The sequence below is a fragment of the Kogia breviceps genome, chromosome 8 (genome assembly GCF_026419965.1).
Source record: "Kogia breviceps isolate mKogBre1 chromosome 8, mKogBre1 haplotype 1, whole genome shotgun sequence".
NCBI classification, from domain to species: Eukaryota; Metazoa; Chordata; class Mammalia; order Artiodactyla; family Physeteridae; genus Kogia; species Kogia breviceps.
The window spans coordinates 108,852,623-108,876,800 of record NC_081317.1 but is presented as its reverse complement, the minus strand read 5'-3'; the positions used below and the strand labels follow the sequence as shown (position 1 = coordinate 108,876,800).

At 44.1% G+C, this 24,178-nt stretch overlaps 1 protein-coding gene across 6 annotated transcripts in view; it reads right to left on the bottom strand.

Annotated features, from left to right (window-relative positions):
• EXTL3 (exostosin like glycosyltransferase 3) overlaps positions 1-24,178 on the bottom strand; it is a 142,986-nt gene that overhangs the window by 19,736 nt on the left and 99,072 nt on the right. For 5 of the 6 annotated variants that reach the window (XM_067039987.1, XM_067039989.1, XM_067039988.1 and 2 more), the window contains exons 3-5: positions 20,154-22,782; positions 10,755-10,882; positions 1,807-1,951 (exon numbers count right to left, since the gene is read on the bottom strand). In XM_067039987.1, the coding sequence (XP_066896088.1) occupies positions 1,807-1,951; positions 10,755-10,882; positions 20,154-22,301 (2,421 nt within the window). In that variant the 5' untranslated portion in view covers positions 22,302-22,782. Of the gene's footprint in view, positions 1-1,806; positions 1,952-10,754; positions 10,883-18,452; positions 20,004-20,153; positions 22,783-24,178 lie in introns of those variants that run through there. The other variant, XM_067039990.1, reaches the window with a different exon arrangement.

Genomic DNA, 24,178 nt, shown 5'->3' with positions numbered 1-24,178 from the left:
GCTTTTGGGGGAAAAGTTCAGCTTGAAGTACCAGAGGGACATACAGGGCATGTCCTGAAAACAATTAAATACACCAGTAAAGCTCTCAAGGAAAGGCCATGGCTGGAATATAAGGACGGAAATCACCAGCTTACGGATGCTAAGAAAAGCCACGAGACATTGAGAGTACAAGAGAACATTTAAGGAAAACACAAAGTAAGAAGCGCACTAGACAGCTATATATAAAATAATCAACAAGGACCTACTGTATAGCACGGGGAACTCTAACTCAGCATTCTGTAATAACCTATATGGGAAAAGAATGTGAAAAAGAATAGATATATGTGTATGGACAAGTGAATCACTTCGCTGTACACCTGAAACTAAAACGTTGTACATCAACTGACGCCAATATAAAATAAAAAATTAAAAAAAGAAGAGCACTAGACAGACGTAGAACCCTGTGATACTTCAGCAATGACAGGGAGACAGTGTGCTGGATGGGTCTTCCAGGAGGGCACGGAGTGGAGATCAGGGTGATGGGTGCTAAGATCTTTGATGACCATGAAGCGATGATTAGTAGGAGGCTGGCAGATGGAGCAACAAGACAGATACCATGAACCTCAAATGAGATGTTACATGACAGGTGAGAAGGAACTGTCTAGAAGTGTCACCAGTAAGCGGTGCAAATGGTTCTCTACACCTTGCTCCAAAGTACAAATCGGGGGAAATGAGGAGCCTCAATCCCTGGCCCTGGAAGGAATAAAAGGAAAGCACTGTCCTCAGAGACGAGTCAGGTTTCAATCAGATCAAGGAGATGGAGGAGGTACCCTTGTGACGTGGGGGGTGTAGGCAGTTTGGCGATCTCAAAACAGGGATTCTTCAGAACCCAGAGGGAGGACTTGGCAGGGAAGGTACAGAGCAGCACTGTCCACCAGAAATATACTGTGAGTCACCACTGCCATTTTAAATGTTCTAGTTGCCACGTTTTTAAGAAAGAAAAAGAAACAGTAAAAATAATTAGTAATATACTTTATTTAACCCAGTGTATCCAAAATAATTGCACTTTCACATACAATCAATATAAAAAATTACTGAGATAGTTGACACTCTTTCGTTCATGCTGAGTTTTCAAAGTCTGCTGTGTACCTTATACGTGGGGCACATCTCAACACTGACTAGTCATACTTCAAGTGCTCAGCAGCCCCACGTGGCCAGTGGCTACTTTATAGAACAGATGACATGTAGGGGGAAGCTGAGTCAGGAGCAAGAAAACAGAACAGTTTAGCGACAACAGTGCAGGAGAGGAGTCATGACTGGAAGGATTTGCACAGTGAATTTTCAACGAAAACCAGGGTGTGAGGCAACGTGGAAATTAAAAGCTCTAAGGAATCAACTAGAACTTGCAGAGCCCCCAACAGACAGAGGTTTGTGGTGGGGCCTGGGACAGAGGTGGCTGAGTCAGAAGAGGGCCAGGTTCAGCCTTCTGTTGACCAGGTCACGTCTGGAATGGTTGTGGGGAAACTGGACAACATTTTGGCCCAATGCCCTCAATTTTACAGAGGGAGAGCCAGTGTCCAGGAAGATACACTGATTTTCCTATTGACCTGTGTACAATTATACAGGAAGCCTTCCCATCCAGACTTTTTATTCTAGCATTGCTCTAATCATCTTGATCACTGTCTTTAAAAACAGAAATAACTTAATTCTAGCAGAGAAGGGATATATAAGAAGCACTAGCAGAGCTAACTTTAAAGCAGCATTTCACTGCCCCACAAAGGCTCAACTCCTACCAAGTTCATGTCAATCCTACCAGCTTTTTCTTACCTTGTGGAAGAAGGCAGCACCTGTCAGCACCATGGACAGCTCACAGGAGTAGTTGGAGTTGTAGAGCCAGGACTGATGAGGGATGTCCCACGCGTGGTAACGGCCAGGGAAACCCACAATGCGGTCCCGTGCTTCTCTCCACACCCTCAAAAAACACAAGTATATGCACACTCCTGAGTACAAAGCTCTAAGGTTATCAGAAACGTTTAAAATTATCGCCTCTATTTTGCAGACTCTGACTCTTTGAGCTGTTACTTCTTTTAAAAAAAACAACAACAACTGTATATACCAAATCAATCACAAGATAAAAAGGATAAAAACAAACAGTGTCAGGAATTCCCTCCGGTCCAGTGGTTGGGACTCTGTGCTTTCACTGCTGAGGGTGCAGGTTCAATCCCTGGTTGGGGAACTAAGATCCCACAAGCCACATGGCCATAAAAAAATAAACAAACAATGTCACCCACAGCTTCCTTAATAAGTACCTGCTTATTGATCCTCTAACTTCTGGCAGCCAGCATCTCTCCAGCCCTTATAGAGGAAAGTGTTGGAATAACACAGAAAGGGTCTAAGGAGTCTAAGGCATTAAAGGTCTCCAGAATGGGATAAGTATAGCAATCTGCTAAGAAGCAGGAAGAAGATGATTTTTATATCTATTTATTTTTAATCTTATTTAATTTCTAAAGAGGTTTTATTTTTAATGTGTATGACATATTAGGACTTGTATATAATTTATGTGTATTGCATACTTAACTTCTCTTTCACTGAGCGGGTACACTATAAAAAAAAAAAGCTTAGAGGGGAACTCCCTGGTGGTCCAGTGGATAAGACTGTGTTTCCACTGCAGAGGACTGAGGTTGGATCCCTGGTTGGGGAACTAGGATCCCACATGCCACATGGCACGGCCAGAAGCAAAAAAAAAAAAAAAAAAAGCTTAGAGACCACTGGTCTAAATAGGAGACTGCTGCCTGGAGTTAGGTGCAACAGTCTTAATTCCTGATTTGAGCAGAGCTCAGGTAGAAACCTACAGCATGAAAAGAAGTGGTCTACAGAACCATACAAATGAAAGACTTCATAAATGCAAGAAATAAATTGAGAATTCAATGTTTCCAGGATAAACTTTTATAACATCCTCAAATTTATAGGTAAGGTACAACAAATAAAATCAGTTTCACAGGCTAAAATCATAGAGCTGAAAGCACTTATGTTCCACAGCACCCTACATCCTTGCAGAAGTGCTTCAGGGGTCCCATAAACAACAGACCATCGCCTCCCCACTCCACCTCACCCCAACGGAGATTTAAACTGCCTAGGAAACTCCTTCATCACTCCTGGAACTTCAACTCCTGAAGCACATAAGATTTCAATTCAAAAGAGTTCCTCTCCTATTAGGTTTGAAAGCGACTAATCTAGTTCAACAGATGAGACACTACAACCTCTATCACAACTTCACAGCTGTCTAAATGGGCTTTCTGCCACATCCCACCCAAATCCCTACCTCTGTCCTGATTTATCTCCTAAAACTGACTCCCAATTACTAACCTAAAAAGCTATAAGGTGTTTTAATAATACATTTTGACATTTACAGAATGTAATAAGGATTGCTAATAAATACCAATGGCATATCTAAATGTTACATCAATACTCCTAAAAATACTGATCTCTTCAAATGCTTATTGACCCTACTAGTCCCGAAATATCAACAGAAAGAATGTGAAACAATATTTCAATGATCAGATTTGGCTGATTTAAGTCAAAATATAGGTTTTTTTGTGTGTGTGTGGTTCACGGGCCTCTCACTGTTGTGGCCTCTCCCGTTGCGGAGCACAGGCTCCGGAAGCGCAGGCTCAGCGGCCATGGCTCACGGGCCCAGCCGCTCCGTGGCATGTGGGATCCTCCCGGACCGGGGCACGAACCCGTGTCCCCTGAATTGGCAGGCGGACTCTCAACCACTGCACCACCAGGGAAGCCCTATACAGTTTTTTAATAAGGTAGACTATCCTTTGCTACATGACATCAAAAGGCAACATATCCAATTTGTTAAAGGCTGTCGATGCCCAACTAGGTATTAATTATGTTAAATAATAAGGAAAAAAATCAGCATGGAAGCACAAGCACCAAACAAATGCAAGTAAAGGCTCAAGTTCTTGGGATGAAGCATTAGGAGTTTTAGATAGTAAGGTCTCAGTGGAATCAGAAGGTTAGACATGTTAAAATATCAATTATAAATAATGCTACCGGGCTTCCCTGGTGGCGCAGTGGTTGAGGATCAGCCTGCCGACGCAGGCGACGCGGGTTCGTGCCCCAGTCCGGGAAGATCCCACCTGCCGCGGAGCGGCTGGGTCCCGTGAACCGTGGCCGCTAAGCCTGCGCGTCCGGAGCCTGTGCTCCACAACGGGAGGGGCCCCGACAGTGAGAGGCCCGCATACCAAAAAATAAATAAATAAAAATTTTAATAAATAAATAATGCTATCAATTTAAGTATAGAAGTGTTACACATAACCAGTTCCTTAACATTATATTCAAATTATGCTGCGCTAAGTATTTTTAACCTATGTGTAGTATCATAGATCATGCTTTGGTATGTATACCTTTATCCTCTTTTTTTTTTTTTTTTTTTCGTCTGTACCATGCGGCTTGTGGAATCTCAGTTCCCTGACCAGGAACTGAGGGCCCTGGCAGTGAAAGTGTGGAATCCGGACCACCAGACCACCAGGGAACTCCCAGTACACCGTATGTTTTTTTTTTTTTTTTTTTTTTTTTGCGGTACGCGGGCCTCTCACTGTTGTGGACTCTCCCGTTGCAGAGCACAGGCTCCGGACGCGCAGGCTCAGCGGCCACGGCTCACGGGCCCAGCCGCTCCGCGGCACGTGGGATCCTCCCGGACCGGGGCACGAACCCGCGTCCCCTGCATCGGCAGGCGGACTCTCAACCACTGCGCCACCAGGGAAGCCCCACCTTATCTTTAATGAATTATTTTTTAACTGTGTTAATGTTCCAATTACCTACAAAATATGTTAGGGAAAAAGTTTCAAAGGTAATTCTACAGCTCACACTTAAAGAAAATTCACTGGATAAATTCAACTTTGCCAAACAACTAAAGAGAAATTTTAAAATAACAAAATCAAGATACTATGCCACTGCAGAATGTGTCACGACTAACACTCTTCTGTTAACATTTCAGATTTACGTACTACATACTATCACCTCTGAAATAAGTGCATCAATTCAACCTTCTCATGGCACAAACTGTGGCACATCATTTCCATATTAATATAGTCAAGTTAAAAAAAACCTGACATCTCAAATATTTACATTATTTTAAATAACGATGATTTCTTTTTCTTACAATCCTATGAGACTCAAAACGATTTAATAAGTTACCTGAATGAAGCAAAAGGTCATGTTACTACTAATATTTAATTTAAAACTGATTTTTCTGATCTCCAAAACTTAGGCAAATGGTTTTGAATAAAGATCAGTAAATTAAAGATATTGAGTACATTAAAGTAATACAGACTACGTCACACAAAGAGACAGTCTCATCCTTCTTGGTTATATTTCCATGTTTCTCCCTCTGGTTCATTAAGAACCAAATGATTTGAAATGCAGTAAGAAGATAAAGTGTAAAATCAACTAATAATCAAAAAATGTATTTAGGGCTTCCCTGGTGGCGCAGTGGTTGAGAGTCCTCCTGCCGATGCAGGAGACGCGGGTTCGTGCCCCGGTCCGGGGGGATCCCGCGTGCCGCGGAGCGGCTGGGCCCGTGGGCCATGGCCGCTGAGCCTGCGCGTCCGGAGCCTGTGCTTCGCGACGGGAGAGGCCACAGCGGTGAGAGGCCCGCATATCACAAAAAAAAAAAAAAAAAAAAAAAAAAAAAAAAAAATGTATTTAATAACTAAGGTGAGATTTTGCTTCCTGACCATCTAAAACAATAGTCTCTTTTCCAAATTCCATGTTTCTATGATATTATGTAAGCCATTTCCTCCTCTCCAAAATAAAATATTAAGGAATGTGTACCAAACCATGGTAAAGGAAAAAGGTTTTGATTTGCTCCCTTTGGAAAAGAAAACTCAAAGCAGAGCAATGGAATACAGAGAAAAAGATCAGTATCAGATCCAGTAGTGGAATTTAAAAATTCTGGGCCAAGACAACAGAGATACTTGGATCCAGGAAGAGAAACCTACCTTCCAGTCCACAATCCCATCCCTCCTCATACAGCTTACACTATCACTTTTTTTAAAAATAAAGTTTACTGAGACATAAATCACATACCATAAAACTCACTTGTTTAAAAGTGTACGACTCCCTGGGTTTTAGTATATTCACAGAGCTATGCAACCATCACCACTACCTCATTTCAGAATACTTTCATCACCCAAAAAGAAACTCCACAACCATTAGCAGTCACTCCCCATTTTCCCCCTCCCCATCCCATGGCAACCACTAATCTACTTTCTGTCTCCACAGATTTGCTTGTTGTGGACATTTCATATAAATGGACTCATATATTATGTGACTAGCTTTCAAGGTTCACCCATGTTGTAGCAAGTTCACCCTTGAACTTCATTCTTTTTGTTGCCAAATAATATTCCATTGTATGCATATACCACAGTTTGTTTATCCATTCATCAGTTGATGGACATTTGGGTTGTTTATACTTCTTTTGTTTTAGTTTTTTTTGACAACTGAATTTTTGGTGTGTGGCAAAATGTATGTAACATAAAATTTACCATTTTAATCATTTTCAAGTGTACAGTTCAATGGCATTAAGTATATTCACACTGTTGTATGATCATCAATCTCCAGAATTTCTTCACCTTCCCAGCCTGAAACTCTGACCCACTGAACACTACCTCGGCATTCTTGCCTTCCTCCAGCCCCAGGCAGCCACCACCTACTTTCTGTCTCTATGAATCTGACTACTCTGGATGCCTCATGTAAGTAAAATCATGTTTATACTCACTGACTCTTATAAATAATGCTGCTATGAACATTCATGTACTGCTTTTGTATAGACATACGTTTTCAGTTCTCTTGGGTCTCTTTTATCTGTCCCTTAAGAACATACCTGTTTCCTTCCTTGCTGTATAAGCTGAAGTTTGCCAAGATCCACATTATCTTTTGCCAGAGGGAGAATTTCTATTTATTTATTTATTTAAAATCAAAGTGCAGTTGATTTACAAGTGATTCAGTTATACATATATATATATATATATATATATATATATATTATTTTTCAGATTCTTTTCCATTATAGGTTAGGTTATTATAAGATATTGAATATAGTTCCCTGTGCTGTATAGTAGGTCCTCGTTATCTATTTTATATATAGTCGTGTGTATCTGTTAATCCCAAATTCCTAATTTACCCCCTCCCGCTTTCCCCTTTGGTAACCATAAGTTTGTTTTCTATGTCTGTGAGTCTGTTTCTGTTCTGTAAGTAAATTCACTTGCATCATTTTTTTAGATTCCACACATAAGTGATATCACGTTATTTGCCTTTCTCTGTCTGACTTACTTCACTAAGTATGATAATCTCTAGGTCCATCAAGGTTGCAGCAAATGGCATTATTTCATTCTTTTCTTATGGCTGAGTAGTATTCCATCGTATATATATGTATATACCACAGCTTCTTTATCCATTTATCTGTTGATGGACACTTACGTTGCTTCCATGTCTTGGCTACTGTAAATAGCGCTGCAATGAACACTGGGGTGCGTGTGTCTTTTTGAAAAGGGGACCTTCCTACGCTGTTGGTGGGAATGTAAATTGGTGCAGCCACTATGGAGAACAGTATGGAGGTTCCTTAAAAATCTAATCTGGAAAAGATGAAAACTCTAATTCGAAAACAAAGTTTTTAGATCAAAGGATGCCCAAACAAATGAGAAAAGAGTCAGAGCAATAAAAGGTTTAGAAGTTGAGCCAGAGATAATTCACCAGTCTTGTAACCAGAGGCTAAACCTCCAATTTCAAATGACTGTTAGGAGACTCTTACAGCTCAATAATAAAAAGGCAAAGGATCTGAATAGACATTTCTCCATAGAAGATATACAAACAGTCACTGAGCACATGAAAAGATACTCAATATCATCAGTCATAAGGCTTCCTATTATTCTCTCACCACTTGGAAATCTGTTGACAAATGGAAAAGATTAAAGATCTTCCTAGGGACTTCCCTGGTGGAGCAGTGGTTAAGAATCCACCTGCCAATGCGGGGGACACGGGCTCGAGCCCTGGTCCAGGAAGATCCTACATGCTGCGGGACAACTAAGCCCACGTGCCACAACTGCTGAGCCTGCGCTCTAGAGGCCGCAAGCCACAACTACTGATCCCACACACCACAACTACTGAAGCCTGCATGCCACAACTGCTGAAGCCTGCGCGCCTAGAGCCCGTGCTCCACAACAAGAGAAGCCACCGCAATGAGAAGCCTGCGCACCGCAACGAAGAGTAGACCCCGCTCGCCGCAACGAGAGAAAGCCCGCGCACGGCAACAAAGACCCAACGCAGCCAAAAATAAATAAATTAATTAATTTTTAAATAAATCTTCCTAAATCAAGAGCCATAGAAGATAGCAAGTGCCAGCTATCTTAATAAGCTTCAAACTCATCAAAGCAGGGCCCTTTATCTAATCATACTTGGGATCTAGAGCTGATTGGCAATTCTGTTAACATCCCATGACTGTTCACAGCTCCCAGTCCTTTAGCATGCTCTAAACTGCATCATGCTGTATCAGAAATACACCACCTTCCCTTCCCTCCCCACAACCATCAATAATGACAAATGTGATGGCAAAAGCCCATTTCTGGAACCATCACGTGGCTTTTTTTCCTTTCATAAAAACAAGTAGAGAGGGCTTCCCTGGTGGCGCAGTGGTTGGGAGTCCACCTGCCGATGCGGGGGACACGGGTTCGTGCCCCGGTCCGGGAAGATCCCACGTGCCACGGAGCGGCTGGGCCCGTGAGCCGTGGCCACTGAGCCTGCGCGACCGGAGCCTGTGCTCCGCAACGGGAGAGGCCACAGCAGTGAGAGGCCCGCGTACCACAAAAAAAAAAAAAAAAAAAAAAAAAAAAGTAGAGAGCTGGTACAAAGGAACACACTCCAGTGGGATTTTTATCACTGCTAACAACAGACTCTTGCCTCAATAATATAGTAGGAGGAAGAAGTCAACGGAAATGAGAGGCTGGGTGAGGGAGAGGAAGAACAGATGTTCTGATTTGTCAGAAATGTGTCAAATAATTCTTTATAGATGGACCTAAGACAAATACAGCAATAAAGCCGCTGCTCCTTACATCTGAGCATCTGCACTTATCCACTTAAACCAAAGGAAGCCTGAAAGCTAGGGGTCAGGCCAGGCTTTCAGTGAATGGAACAAAAAGCACAGAGAAAAAGAGTTCTCTATCCTGGATCTATACTTAATTTGAACAAGGTCTCCAAGGATATCTACTCCAGTGCTTCTCAAACTATCTGTGGCAAACAAGTAATCTTCCCCTGGCTTATTCATGCTTTTATAAAATACAATAAAAATGAATCGCATGGTTTCTTACATATGACACCAAAAGCACAAGTAACCAAAGAAAACATAGACAAACTGGACTTCATTAAAATGAAAAGCTTTTGTGCTTTGAAGGACACCATCAAGAAAGTGAAATGACAACCCACAGAACAGGAGAAAAAATTTGCAAATCATATCTCTGATAAGGGACTTGGATCTAGAATATACAGAGAACTCTTACAACTCAATAATAAAAAGACAACCCAAGTGACAATGGGCAAAGGATCTCAATAGACATTTCTTCAAAGAAGATATATAAATTGTTATGAAGCACATGAAAAGACAGCCAATATCATGAGTCATTAGGGAAATGCAAATCAAAACTACATTGAAATACCACTTCACACCCAGTAGGAGGGCTATAAATAAAAAATGGAAAATAACAAGTGTTGACAAGGATGTGGAGAAAATGGAACCCTTATTCACTGCTGGTAACAATATAAAATATAAAATGGTGCAGCCACTTTGGAAAACAGGAGTGTAGTTCCTCAAAATGTTAAACGAAGAGATACTATATGATCCAGCAATTCCACTCCAAGGTATGTATCTAAGAGAAAGGAAATGTTCATATACAAACTTGTACATGAATGTCCATAGCAGTACTATTCACAACAGCCAAGGAGTAGAAACAACCCAAATGTCCATCAGTGGATAAATGGATAAACAAGATGTGTACATCCATACAAAATGGATGAAGTACTGACAGATGCTACAAGGTGGATGAACCTTGAAAACAGTATGTTAAGTGAAAGAAACCAGTTACCAAAGAGCACATATTATATGGTATCATGTATACGGAATGTCTGTAAAAGGCAAATTTATAGAGAAACAAAGTACATTAATGGTTGCCAAGGTCTTAGAGGAGTTGGAGAAAAATGGGGAATGACTGCTAATGGGTACAGGATTTCTTTTGGTGGTAATGAAGATTTCTAAACTAGATTACGGTGATGGTTACCCAACTCTGTAAATATACTAAAAACCACTGAATGGTACACTTAAATGAGTGGACTGTATGATGTATGAATTATATTCAATAAATGTTACCCAAAAAATGAATTACAAGAAAAAAGTTCACATTTGGATGTCACGGTAAACATCAAATCATTTTAAAGTTTCTAAATGCCTACTCTCAATTTTTGTACTTACCTCACTGTGGACAGGTTAATAAACTGTTCATGGGCCAGCGTACCAGTCCAGGACACACTCTGAGTGGCCCTGATCTACTCCATTCTCTCACCTGTACTGTTCCCTCAAAGTGGGATATTTAAGCCCAATAAGATGTCTCCGTTACTATCAGCTATGAAAATTCATCTGGCTGCCTAACCCGGGTTTTGAGGTAGCTTCCTGCCACTTGCAAACAAAAGTGTTTCACGATTGAAAATCAGCTCCTCACCGAAAGCCAAACATGATTTCATCGTGGCGGAGGTGAGCGTCATCATCAATAGACAGGATGGCCTCTGTCTCGATTTCATTCCAGGGCAGGAATCGATTGTTCAAACTGTTCTTCTCAGTACGGACCACCTGTAAAGAGGAAGGAAAAACACTGAACGGTCAATGCTGCATCGTTCAATGCAAAAGCAAAACTGCTTTTAGGTCAAAGCAGCCTGTGGCTAAACGTCCTGAATAATTTCACCCGCTTACCTGCCACCTGTAAAATCTAGCATATGCCTCTTAGGAACAGAAATTGCCTCATATTTCAGCACATGTATAAGGATTTCACATTTTAAGCTGTATTCATTTGCTAATTAATTTTCCTGTGAAACAAGCTAAAGTTGAGGATTATTTACGTATGCAATAAACACAGTCTTGGAAAATTAAAAATAAGTTTCCCAAGAGAACACAAGGTGGCAGAGTAGAACTGAGATTATGATTCTCAGCCCTGGAATCCCCTTTAAAACGAAACTCGGAACTCCCTTGAGTCTATGTAATTTCTGACCCCCAATTTTAAGGCCTTTCTTTTTCATATAAAACAACAAAGGACAGTCCATCCGGTTGAGGTTACTTACTTACTTCACTTTTCCAATTCCTACCTGCAACACTGACTACACTTATAAGAAGTTCTTCTTTCAAGGTGTACCTGATCCAGTAAAACTAACAGCTTTTGTGTCCAAAGAAATTCCCAATTCAAAGATGCGCTATCCAAAGTGACCCACTATGAAAAGCAGTAATTTCTTCACAAAGATTACTGCCCAAATGGTAGAACTACATTATGATTTTTAAAATTTAGGGCTTCCCTGGTGGCCCAGTGGTTGAGAGTCCACCTGCCGATGCAGGGGACACGGGTTCGTGCCCCGGTCCGGGAAGATCCCACATGCCGCGGAGCGGCTGGGCCCGTGAGCCATGGCCGCTGAGCCTGCACGTCCGGAGCCTGTGCTCCGCAATGGGAGAGGCCACAACAGTGAGAGGCCTGCGTGCCGCAAAAGAAAAAAAAAAAGAAGAAGGGGAAGAAGGCCACGTGCTCACCGTGGTATCTGCCCAGCTCTACCTCAGGGAGTGGGAGGGCGGCCAAAAGTAGCCGAAGACAAATGCCAACCTTGGTGATGGTAAAATGCTGTCTATCTTAGGAAACACCCAATTTCAGAGATGTGGAAATGTAAACTAACATCCACCCCAGAATCAGCAGACTACGGCGGCTGTTCACTCGAACGCTTGCCCCACAAGCTACCCTCGGGTCATTCATGTTACTGTCCTAATATGCCCAGCATTCACTTAACACAGACCTGCAATGCTGCCAGTTCAGGTGAGTACAGCTGTCCCTCAGCTCTACCAGGGAACACACATAGCTTAAAATGAGAAAAAAAACAGTGAAACATCAAATTCTTGAGTATTCAATTGTAGATTACCAATTTTGTGAGTTAACCACCAGGAAGATTACCTACAGCACAACTAACAATCCATGAACATAGTACAGAGCTCCAGTACTCAAAATACAATCCAAAGACCAGCAACACGGGCATCATCTGGGACTCTGCTAGAAATGCAGAAATGCAGCCCTCCCTAAACCTACCAAGTCAGGACCGACCCTGCATTTTAACAAGATCCCCGTGTCCTATACACATTAAATTTTGAAAGGCACTGGTACAGAGGAAAAAGCATGGCTTCGAATTCAACCAAAAAACTTGAGTTCAGATTCCAGTTCTACCACTTGTCATGTGTATGAACGTAAGTAAGCAACCTCTCTGCTAAATCGTCACAGCACGATGTTGCGTGCAAAAATGGGAGTTGTCTATCAGCCAACCTTAACAACCCTACAAAAAAACCTCTTAGTCTAAAAACAAGATACAAGGGCTTCCCAGGTGGCGCAGTGGTTAAGAATCTGCCTGCCAGTGCAGGGGACACGGGTTCGAGCCCTGGTCCAGGAAGATCCCACATGCCTCAGAGAAACTAAGCCCATGCGCCACAACTACTGAGCCTACGCCCTAGAGCCCTTGAGCCACAACTACTGAGCCCTCGTGACACAACTCCTGAACCCCGCGTGCCTAGGGCCCGTGCTCCACAACAAGAGAAGCCACCGCAACGAGAAGGCTGCGCACCGCAACAGAGTAGCCCCCGCTCGCCGCAACTAGAGAAAGTCCGTGTGCAACAACGAAGACCCAACACAGCCAAAAATAAATAAGTTAAATAAATAAATTTATAAATAAATAAATAAAAACAAGAAACAACACAACAATTAAAAACTAAAATGGGGGCTTCCCTGGTGGCGCAGTGGTTGAGAGTCCGCCTTCTGATGCAGGGGACATGGGTTCGTGCCCCAGTCCGGGAGGATCCCACATGTCACGGAGCGGCTGGGCCCGTAAGCCATGGCCGCTGAGCCTGCGCGTCCAGAGCCTGTGCTCCGCAACGGGATAGGCCACAACAGTGAGAGGCCCGCATACCACAAAAAAGATAAAAAATAAACTAAAATGATCATGATTTGATACCTAGAACATAGCGTAACTTTTTGTCTAATTACAGAGCAAATCCAATCAAGAGTACCTGCTTGTCCTTTGGAAGACTTAGAGCTGAAGGCCTCATATCAAATATGTGTTGGCCTTGATTTCACATGCAGTTTTTCTGAGAAATTCTATTAAAAGTCCATTAAGGGGCAGGTCCATTAAGAACAAGTCTTCTGGATTCCAGGAATACATCACATGTATGTACATCACGTGTACCATCATCTCTGCTCATCCTGGCACAACTCAGGGCCAAATTAGGTCCTATATCCTGTTTATTCGTTTTTTCATTCATTTGTAAAACACTTGTTGAACATCTACTGCGTGCCAGGAACTGTGCTCTATACATTCTAGTCAGTGTCATACCTACTAGTCCTAGTGGACCTACTTGTGAAGACCCATGTGAAACAGAGCTTGAGGTGACTGGGTGGAGAGTTATCAACAGAAAAGACAACTGAGAAAGAAGCAGCACCAAAACTTCTTGATTTTTCAAGGAGCTCATTCATTCAATAAACAGAGTGGTAAGGGCAAAAAAACTGGGAAATGCAAAGAAGGAAGGAAAAGGAATAAGAAGGCAACACAGCAAACTGGTTTTCCATTTATAACTTTAAATTTGAGTCTAATGCACTATAAAAAAAAAACAGTATATGTTTTAGGTTATGAGATAAGACCGTCTCAACTTACAAGAGAAAAAGTTGCCAATGATCCCTGTGAAACTGTAGGTAAAATAGCATAGGTTACAGGTTTTCCACCAAATGAGAGAATGCATACAAACAGCATGACACAGTGCCTAGCCAGCACATTGAAAATGCTCAAAAAATGAAAAATGTTAGCGATTACATGAGATTAGTAAAACCTCTCCGTACTTTAATTTGTAAAATATATATACTATGTATCAATGTATATGTGTGTGTGTGTATATATATACATACACACACACACACACACACACACACACGCTGTGCCTTTCCAAGAAACTTAGATTTGGTGGAAAAAAATATATGCACTGAACTAGAAATTAATACCTAAGTTCTAATTTAGGTATTAATTAGTCAAGTGAACTAAAGCAATAAAATTCTCTGTCTCAGATTCCTTAATTTGAATTCGTAAAAAAGAGTACATATAAACTAAGAGGGGGGACATTATCTAAAGAACTGATTTACTGCATTTAGTAAATCATTTATGCAACCTGACTTTTCAGCAATTCCTTTATATCACACATCTATAATATTTGCTGTTAATTTCTGATTTTTGGTAACTGTTTTATATAATTCTTCACAGCCATAGCCCATTCTCAAACAGAAAAAGAGAGCTATAACTGTAGCCACCTGACTATTAAGTAAAATATTGTAAACAAACAAACCCACGGCTTCCCTGGTGGCGCAGCGGTTAAGAATCCGCCTGCCAGGGCTTCCCTGGTGGCGCAGTGGTTGAGAGTCCGCCTGCCGATGCAGGGGACACGGGTTCGTGCCCCGGTCCGGGAAGATCCCACATGCCGTGGAGCGGCTGGGCCCGTGAGCCGTGGCCGCTGAGCCTGCGTGTCCGGAGCCTGCGCTCCGCAACGGGAGAGGCCTCAACAGTGAGAGGCTCGCGTACCACAAAAAAAATTAAAAAAATAAAAAAATAAAGAGAATCCACCTGCCAATGCAGGGGACACGGGTTCGAGCCCTGGTCCGGGAAGATCCCACATGCCGCAGAGCAACTAAGCCCGTGCGCCACAACTACTGAGCACGTGCTCTAGAGCCCACGAGCCACAACTACTGAGCCCGCGTGCCACACAACCACTGAAGCCCATGAGCCTAGAGCCCGTGCTCCGCAACAAGAGAAGCCACCTCAATGAGAAGCCTGCGCACCAACGAAGAGCAGCCCCTGCTCAACACCACTAGAGAAAGCCCGTGCACAACAACGAAGACCCAACGCAGCCAAAAATTAATAAATTAATAAATTAAAAAAAAAAAAAAAAACAGACATACCAATACCTGGTGAATTCACCAGACTTTGTACAATCTTGGACCTAGAGAAACTGGACAAGGTTTTTCCTGTTAGCTTTGCCTAGAAATCACAAATTTAGAAAATTAGTTATCTGACACATTCAAGTAATATTTTTAAAAGTAGAATGGGCACAGACCAAAAAAAATAAAATAAAACCTATCAACTTGCTAAAGAATAAGGCTTTAGAATTATCTCTACTCTTGCCTGAGGTCCAGCCAGAAATAAAGCCTTTAACTGCCCGGCTGGCAGAGGCCCAAGCCTGAATCTTAATGACTGAGCTGACGACACAGCCAGTTTCTCTTCCAGTCTTCCTTAGTAGACTACTGGGGCAATAGTACTAAAATAACTACGCTGGCATGACATGAAGTTCCCAAAACAGAACTCTCCTTGTTCAATTCTAGTATCAAGGGCTGGGAAAGAGGGAAAAGGGCTAAAAAATCACCTCGTATCTCTACAGTTTTCATTTTGGAAACATGGCACTTTCTGGCCTCACCTCCAGAGACCTCGGAGTCTCCCAGGGCGGCGTGATAGCTTATCTCTGAATCACCACCTCCACCACGACTGCCCCGTCCAAGCCGTGGGCACCCCTCACCCGGGCTACTGCGATAGCCTTTGAACTGTTCCTGCTCTTTTCCCCACGGTCGCACACATACCGTATTTCTCCCTGCTCAAAACCCTCCACTGGCACCCTAAAGCGCTGAGAATAAAACCTGGAATCCTTACCGTGCTCTACACGTGCTGGCCTCTGCCTCCTCCGACCTGCCTCAAACTCTCCACTCCATCACTCCACCCCCAATACACTGGCTCCTCCTGCCATGTCCCGAACGCAACAAGCCTCCTGCACTTGCCGTTCTCTGTATATTCCTCCAGAATTTATGTGGTCCATTCTCTCACATCCTTCAGGCTTCTGCTCAAACATCACCTCTTCAAAAAGGCCCTCCCAGGCTCCCTGTGTAAATGAGCTGCGCCCTTTACAGAGAAGAGAACTAGAAATTAAGAATCAAGGGCCTGGGCTTCCCTGGTGGCGCAGTGGTTGGGGGTCCGCCTGCCGATGCGGGGGACGCGGGTTCGTGCCCCGGTCCGGGAGGATCCCACGTGCCGCGGAGCGGCTGGGCCCGTGAGCCGTGGCCGCTGGGCCTGCGCGTCCGGAGCCTGTGCCCCGCGACGGGAGAGGCCACAGTGGAGAGATGCCCACGTACCGCCAAAAAAAATCAAGGGCCTGGCTGTCACAAGACTGAGAAACAAGTGAGTGCGTAGCACAGAGACGGGCAATGTTTAGAGTGGGCAAGACTACACTATGAAGGACAACGTCCCCTTCGTAACAGCCCACATTTTAAAACTCCAAAAGGACAGATTTTCATGTTCTCATTTCCAGTCAACGCTCCAACAAGTCCACCCTATTTAGTACAATTTTCTAGACTATAAAGCAGAGTGAAGAAGATGTGTTAACTGGTCAGAATAAAGTAAGAACTTGAACCAAAATTCTGGGCAGGGCCACGTATCCATGGCCCGTGAGCCGTGGCCGCTGAGCCTGCGTGTCCGGAGCCTGTGCTCTGCAACGGGAGAGGCCACAACAGTGAGAGGCCCGCGTACCGTGAAAAAAAAAATGAACAGAGCCACTGAAAACTGTGGGACAACATCAAAATGTCTAATATACATAGAACGGAGTCCCCAAGAAAAGGAGGGCAAGCATGGGACAGAAAAATATCTGAACAAATACTGAATAAAAACTCCCCAGAATATGATTTTAAAAAACATAAATTACTAGACTCAAGAGGCTTAGTGAACCCCAATCAAAACAGAAGTCAAAGAAAACCACGCAGAGGCATATCACAGTCAAACTGCCGAAAACCAAATTTAAAGAAAAAGTCTTGAAAGCAGCCAGAGAAAAATAACACGTTACATACAGGGAAACAAAAATTTGAGAAATCACTGACATATCATTTCAAAGAATGGAGGCCTGGAAACAATGGAAAATCGTTACGATGCATGAAAAAGTGGTGGCCTCCCCGCCTAGTAGGGAGTTTTTCAAAAGACATCCTTCAAAACCGGCCCCCCACCCCCACCCCCGGCACAACGCCACCCTCCATCCTACTTCCATTAAACAGTCATGTCTTCCGCTCCAGGAGCTAAGGAACCTGAGTCGACTGTTCAGGAAACAGGCAAGAGACAGCGAGGGGGCAGTCACCCCCTGTCCCACACTGTTCAGGTGAGAGGCCCCTGCAGCTGGCGGCACATGCCCCATCTCCCTGGGGGCAGTGCTGTCACCACGCCCAGGCCCCGCCCCGTCTGAGCGGAATTTCTCTGTACATCAAGCATTTGGGGCAGGAGGGTGGCCGTGAAGATCACACTTACTCTAAGCCAGACCCCATCGTAGCTTCCCCTTTGTTACGTAAGTAATAGAAAAGAATGAGGGATTTTAACCTATTAACCCCAGCAGGTACCCCCCAAGACAACCCCTCTTTCCTTACACGAACAGCTGGCAATCATGCCCGTTGTGCTGCTGGCACGCTGAGAAGAGAAGCACAAACTGCCCAGGATTTTCTGAGATGGCATGTAGGTTCCTGGGTGGATTCTTTTAGCCCAAATGCGCATTCCAAAGCATTCTCCCTGAAGGACTGGAGTCGGACAGACTGCCTGGGAACCACTCTGCTGCTAACTTTACAAAGACCCGTTAACTGTAACACAGCGGATAGGTCACGTCTTCACCCTCGGTGGGCAATCCACTCTGAGATGCTTCATAACAGAGCCAGGGCAGAGCTGCAGTCCCTTGTAGCCCTGATACCTGGGTAAGGTTGACTCTGTGCTGCTGCCCCAAAAAACTGTCTTAAATAGAAAACAGTCCAAATATTTAGAGAATGGGGTTAAACTGTCCAGCTTGAAAGTGTTTTTTCTTTTTCAGAAGAACCTGAAAAAAATGAGTATCACTAATACGAACAAGCTATTCAAAACGGCCCCCCATCTGGAAAGTCTCTGGCATTTTCTGACTAGGCATTGTATTGTTGCAACGAGCTACCCAGTAATCAAAGAGGACTACTTATTTCCCACCAGAGTTAAAAGGAAGGATTAGTTCTGGTAAGTTCTAGGACGAATTTCAGTCGCTGTTAACTGTGGTGGCGTCGGCTTCTCTACATCCCTATCAAATTCAAAGAAAACTCGGGAAAACAGAAAACAAAGGCTGCTTTATTATTCTATTTGAGCAGCATCTACCTTTCACAGAACAATTTTTTTAAAAAAACTTCAATGACATTCAAAAAGTTGTAACTAAGAAAATAAGTGAAATGTATTTGGGAAGACGTCAATAAAAAAAATCTTCCCGTTCAACACTTTCTTAATATACACGATAAATTCTGGGATCAAAAGTTTGTAGAACCCTACAGTCTTTGAAGAGCCTCAGATTATAAATTCAATTAAATAAAATACAAGAAAAGATTCTCAGCAGTAGTAAGAGAGTAGCAGGATTCCTAAGAAAGAAAATTTAAAACAAAGATTTGTACAGGAGAAGAAAAAAGTGGTAACAGTTATGACACAAGGGAAATTATACAGCAGATACAAGAAGGCTTCATCAGTGAAGTGAGTCCTTAACAGAAGCAGAACATCCATGCTGCCCTCCAGCTCCTTTGACACGAAGGAGTAATTAGAAACCAAATAATTTGGGGGCACCTTTCTAAATTCCTTACTTGTACTATCTTAGATTCCTCTTTAATCCTGAAGTCAAAGGAGTTAATTAACTTACCAAAGACGACAAAATGACTACTTAATCCCAGGTCTGTATCACTCTAAAATGCATACTTTTCCATTATACCATGATGCTGCTTAGAAAATATTTCGCATGAATTAGTTCCTTAATGAAATAAATTTTTTAAAAACTGGTGTAGCCTAAACATTCCTCTCCTAGGCAAATTCTTCCTAAATGCTACACTAATTTTCTTAAGCAAGCTTCCAGCAATGGTGGCCCATCAGACCTTTGCCCTTCTTTGCTACCTTTTTCTGGAAAGTACCTAAGCTGCAGGGTAAGTAGTTGCCAGGTGGCTTAAGCTTTGCTCTAAGGCCTCAACATTTAAGAGAAATGGGTAATCTCCCTCTAGATTGACAAGTTTACATCAGAAGGTGGATTAAAAAAAGTACTCAGAACTAAAGCTCTATCCTGCATATTGGGCTATTATTTTTCCTGTAAAATACAGCATCCTAACCATAACAGATGGAGTAAAGAATGAGAAAGAACCTGCAAGAGACTACAGAAGAGGTTCAGGATCTCCAACTCCAAAAATATCAAACCCCCGACGCCAGTCTCCCAGAGGACTTGTATCCGATCCCGTGAAATGAAACAGGTCTGCTTCCTAAATCCTTTGGGAGGTGATTAAAACCGCAGCTTCTGGAGTCAGACACACTAAAACTCAGCTCCTCCATGACTGCTAATCATGACCTTGGGCAAAATAATTAACCTCTCCAAGCCTCAGCTTCCACAGATTTAAGATGAAGAAACCATACTAGTTCATTAAATAAGTTTCATAACTGTTAAATTATAGTGCCTAGACTATGAGTGCTTCTTAAATGTTAGCCTTTCATCATCATTCTCATTATCAACATCTTTGTGATGACACAGAATAAGTCCAAGAGGTCAATGACAGGGTTTTGTAAACCTTCACGGGGCCAGTTTCGGTATTGGAGTGTCTTAGGAGATTTCCGAAGTAAGTAGCAGAGGGAACCGGCAAGGCCTGAAAGGAATGAAATAGAAGCAAGGAGAAAATTTCACGGGGAAAGAATCTGTATAGGTTATTTTTTTTAAAAAAGCATGTTTATGGAAAAGAGATTAAGAATGAATTCCTCTCTCATGCAGTAAAACAAAAGGCTCACGTTTCTATTACCATGATGGGGACGCCAATGTCAGGCCACAGAAGGTCCTCTGAGGGCAGCTTGGGAGAATTCCACACCACCACGACCTTGTTCAGGTAAGGGAGGCCATTCAGCCTCTCGAGCGAGTTCATGAGCACCTCCTCCCGCTCGTAGGTCAGCATCACCACCGTGAACTGCTCCCGTGGGACGTTGCCGCCCAGCGAGGCCTGGAACTCCTTGCCGGAGCCCCCGGCCCCGCCACCGATAGGCCGAAAGCCAGTCCCGGAGCCCAAGAACTTGGCCTCTGAGGGCAGCACAGGGTCAAACGGTGTGTGGGGGAAAAGATGGAAAGGTCCCGGCGCAGAGTTCCAGCTGCGATAGAAGTCCGTGACGGTCAAGGTGAAGTTGCGGAGGTACCTGGGGGAGGCGTAGGGCGGCTCCGTCTCCACGGGCCCCAGGTCCAAGTCCCCGTTGTCGGCCATGTTGGGGTCGGTGCCGGCCGCCTTGCCTGAGCGATGGGGGATCTCGGCCGCCGCCTCTTCCCGGATGGGAGCAGCTGGGATCTGGATGCGAGTCCTAATCACAGCCAGCACGGTACTGAAAATACTGTCCGCGGTGGAGAAGTAAGTCTCCCAGAGGAAGCGGCCTTGCCGCCTCATGGCCAGGAGGTCGCTGTCGGAGAGGCTCCGTAGTAGGAAGTGGACCTCGGTCACTCGCGGCTTGGGCAGCACCAGGGCGGCCTCGCTCCACTGCAGCACATCCTGGTAAGGAAGCTGCACGTGCTCCCCCAGCACAACCGGGACAGCACCAACCTCCAGGGCTTCAAAGAGCCGTGTGGCACCCCCAGAGGAAATAACCAGGCGAGGGTCCCCGGGAGTGATAATGAGGGCGAAGGTGGAGAGCTTCAGTAATTCTAAGCGGTCTTCCCGCTCCCCGCATAGCGCCCACTCAGTAGGCAGACTGGGTTTAGGCTGGTGTTTGCAGGTAAACTCTACCAGGACCTGGTCTAGTTTGCTGTCCTGCACCGCCTTGAGGGTGGCAATGATACGATCATCGTAGTCGGCTGGAGGGCCGCCCTCCATCTCCTCCTCAAAGGAGCGGGCCTCCTGAAGGCTGGATCTCAGAGACTCAATCTTCTCACCCTGGAAGGTGAAGAGATATTTCCGCTTCACTGGCACCTGTGGTGGGATTTCCATGAAGTTGGGCTCTGACATGGCGTGGACCAGTGGCGATACCACCAAGTCAAAGCCGGGCCGGTACTGGGCAGCGTAGAAAGTGGACTGGGCCACCATGGCCCGGCCCGTACTGACATTGTACAGTAAATTCTGGGTGTCCGACTTCCGAGACAGATTGATGATAACGTGATTGTGTCCGTCTGTCCGCCAGTGTGGTAGGGAGTACAGCTGCTTCTCCAGGTCGGCGGGCCGCAGCACGCCCAGCTCCTGCATTTCCCCCACTAAGATCACATAAAGGCAGGCAATGTCTGCATTTTCTGTAACATAAACGTTGCCTCGTGCTGTGGCCTGAAAAGCCTGCTTGACCAAGGGATCCAGGTGGCTGCCAAAGGCAAACTGGTCACTGTCATAAACATAGACCGGGAAACCAGAGGTGAGAGGGCAACGAGAGTAATCGAAACAGTTGTGCAGCCGGCAGCTCCGCAGGACCTTCGGGGGTGGGAGGCCGCTATCGTCCTTCTCTGGGAGGAGTCGGATGGGCAGAGAGAGTTTGGGCTGATTTTGGGCCATGAGCTCTTTGTAAGAGTGCTCGGTCTGGCTGATGACGTTCTTGAGCTGAAGCAGGTCCTGCTTGGCATTCTCAATGCTCTTCTTGCAGGCCTCGATCTTCAGATTGAGCTTGGCGATTTCACTGTTCAGCTCCTGCCGCTTGGCTTCCAGCTGCAAGAGCTCTTCACTCACGGACTCTCGGATGCGGCAGAGATCCAGCACGTGCTTCACCTCGCAGAGCTCGTTACCAGCCCGTGGGCCAAAGATCCGCTTGCCCGCCTCATCCGCTTCGTCCAGGGTGGTGAGATAATAGTGGGCGATGAGGGGGAAGAACACTAGAATGATGAAGAGCGTGAAGCTGAGCCACGTGAGCCGGATGCGGTTGGACCACCGCAGCACGCAGGTCTGACCTCCGTTCCCCACGCCCCCATTCCGCAACATGGTATAGCCCGTCATGAGTTCCTCTGCGGCTCCTGCCCCGGCCGGTCACGTTGGGTCACTCGCCATAACCGTGAGCTGCTGTCAGACAAGACTCAACCTCTTCTCACTCACGTGTTCCCGAAAGAGTTAGTGCGCTCCCTGGACAAGGCACCAAGTAAAACGGAAATTTCATTTTCCTCAGCTGTGACTGAAATGGTCTCTGACCCTACTCCAGCAGATTTTAAGTTCTGGCTGTTGACCAAAGAGCATGTCCTTAATCTTTATCAGATAGTAAAAGGTACCACATTGTTGATGAGATGGAAGGGAAGAGGTCCCTGACGGTGGAACCCAGGAAAGATACCCAGGAATCAGACTGACTTTGTCAACTGCCATAGCTCTCGTTCCTTGGTTCTGCTGACCAACACACATGCATAGTTACTATTCACAGTTATAAAGTAGCTGGTTAGAACAGAAACAAATGCCAGCCTCTTAACAGTGTCATTGCCAACAATCAGGCCTGCAAAAGAAAGAGAAGCATGTCAGTCTTGACGACATTATGTTCAACAAGCCTGCTCTCCCCCTGTAACTTTCTGGAAAATGCTTAAATCTTAGAAGATGGAACAATGGTTGGATCATTGGTGTGCGTCTCACAGAACATTTTAAGTCCAATATAGGTTTTGTTGGGTACGGATATTTTACTTGTGGTTAGTAGGTGATGGATAAGGTAAGTGTCCAAAAACAGTTTCAGTGTTTAGACACACACACCTTCTTCCTATTTAATTGGCTACAGCGCAGCATTAGAGCCCTATAAAATGATTACCAGCTACATTCAACAGAGGGCAAAAATGTTCACAACAATTTGTTATTCTAGACTTAGGCATCATCATTAGACAAAGAGAAACACCCTCCTATCGATGTTCATTCCTGACATGAAAGTTGCCTTTTGAACTACTGGAAAACAAACAAACAAAAAAACCACCTCTGTGAGAAGCTCCATTTGTCAATATTCAGAGTTGAAAAAAGCTGATGAGAACTCTCTTGATCTTTACCCGGCAGTGGGTGCAGTAATTCAGAGATAAAATGTATTTTCCAGTTTGCTTCTCATTTATCTTCTGTTAGCACACATCATGTGCTCCTCCTTAAAATATAAATAGTAACTTGGTCTTTCAGAAAGAACACTATACTTAGAAATGAGGGGCATTATTTCTTATCCTTGGAAGAGATTTGCTGTAAGACCTTACGCCCCAGGTTTCTAATCTCCCAAAATGGAGATATGTGTACGGAGATAACAACATATATTGTGTTGCTATGAAAATAAAGGAGAGAGGATGTGAGGGTACTTGAGGCTAGAAAATCTTGAAACAGCATTCCCAGTCCTATTCTCTTACCACACTTTACTATCACAGGTTACAAAAGCTTTTCACTTGCTTTCACCTCAAATTCAATACATCTAGGAGTGAATTCATAATGTTCTGTGCCAAAGAATACCCCCAATTTCCTTCATTCATTCCCTCCAAAAAGTATTTACCATACTCTTTTCATGTCTAAGACATACTAAGTATAACTGTGGGCAAATCTAGGATGTAAAATAATCCTCGACCTCGTGGAACTTCCTTTAGCCTAAACAGATATAAACAAACAGCAAGGACATGACCACAAGGCAGTGTGAAGTAAGTAGTGCCTCTTGGACGCTCAGTCACTCTCTCTAGCTTCTACCTTCGTTAAGGATATATAACTATTAAATGTCTGATAGAGTCTTCTCTCCCTTTAAATAAAAATTAAAAGTGATGATAATGTTACTGAAAGGTTTGAATAAGGAGACCACGAGATAAGGACAACAGAAAACAAAAAGTAATCAATCACGGAAAAGCGTAAATTTGGATGATCTAAACTTGATTATTAACGGTTGACCA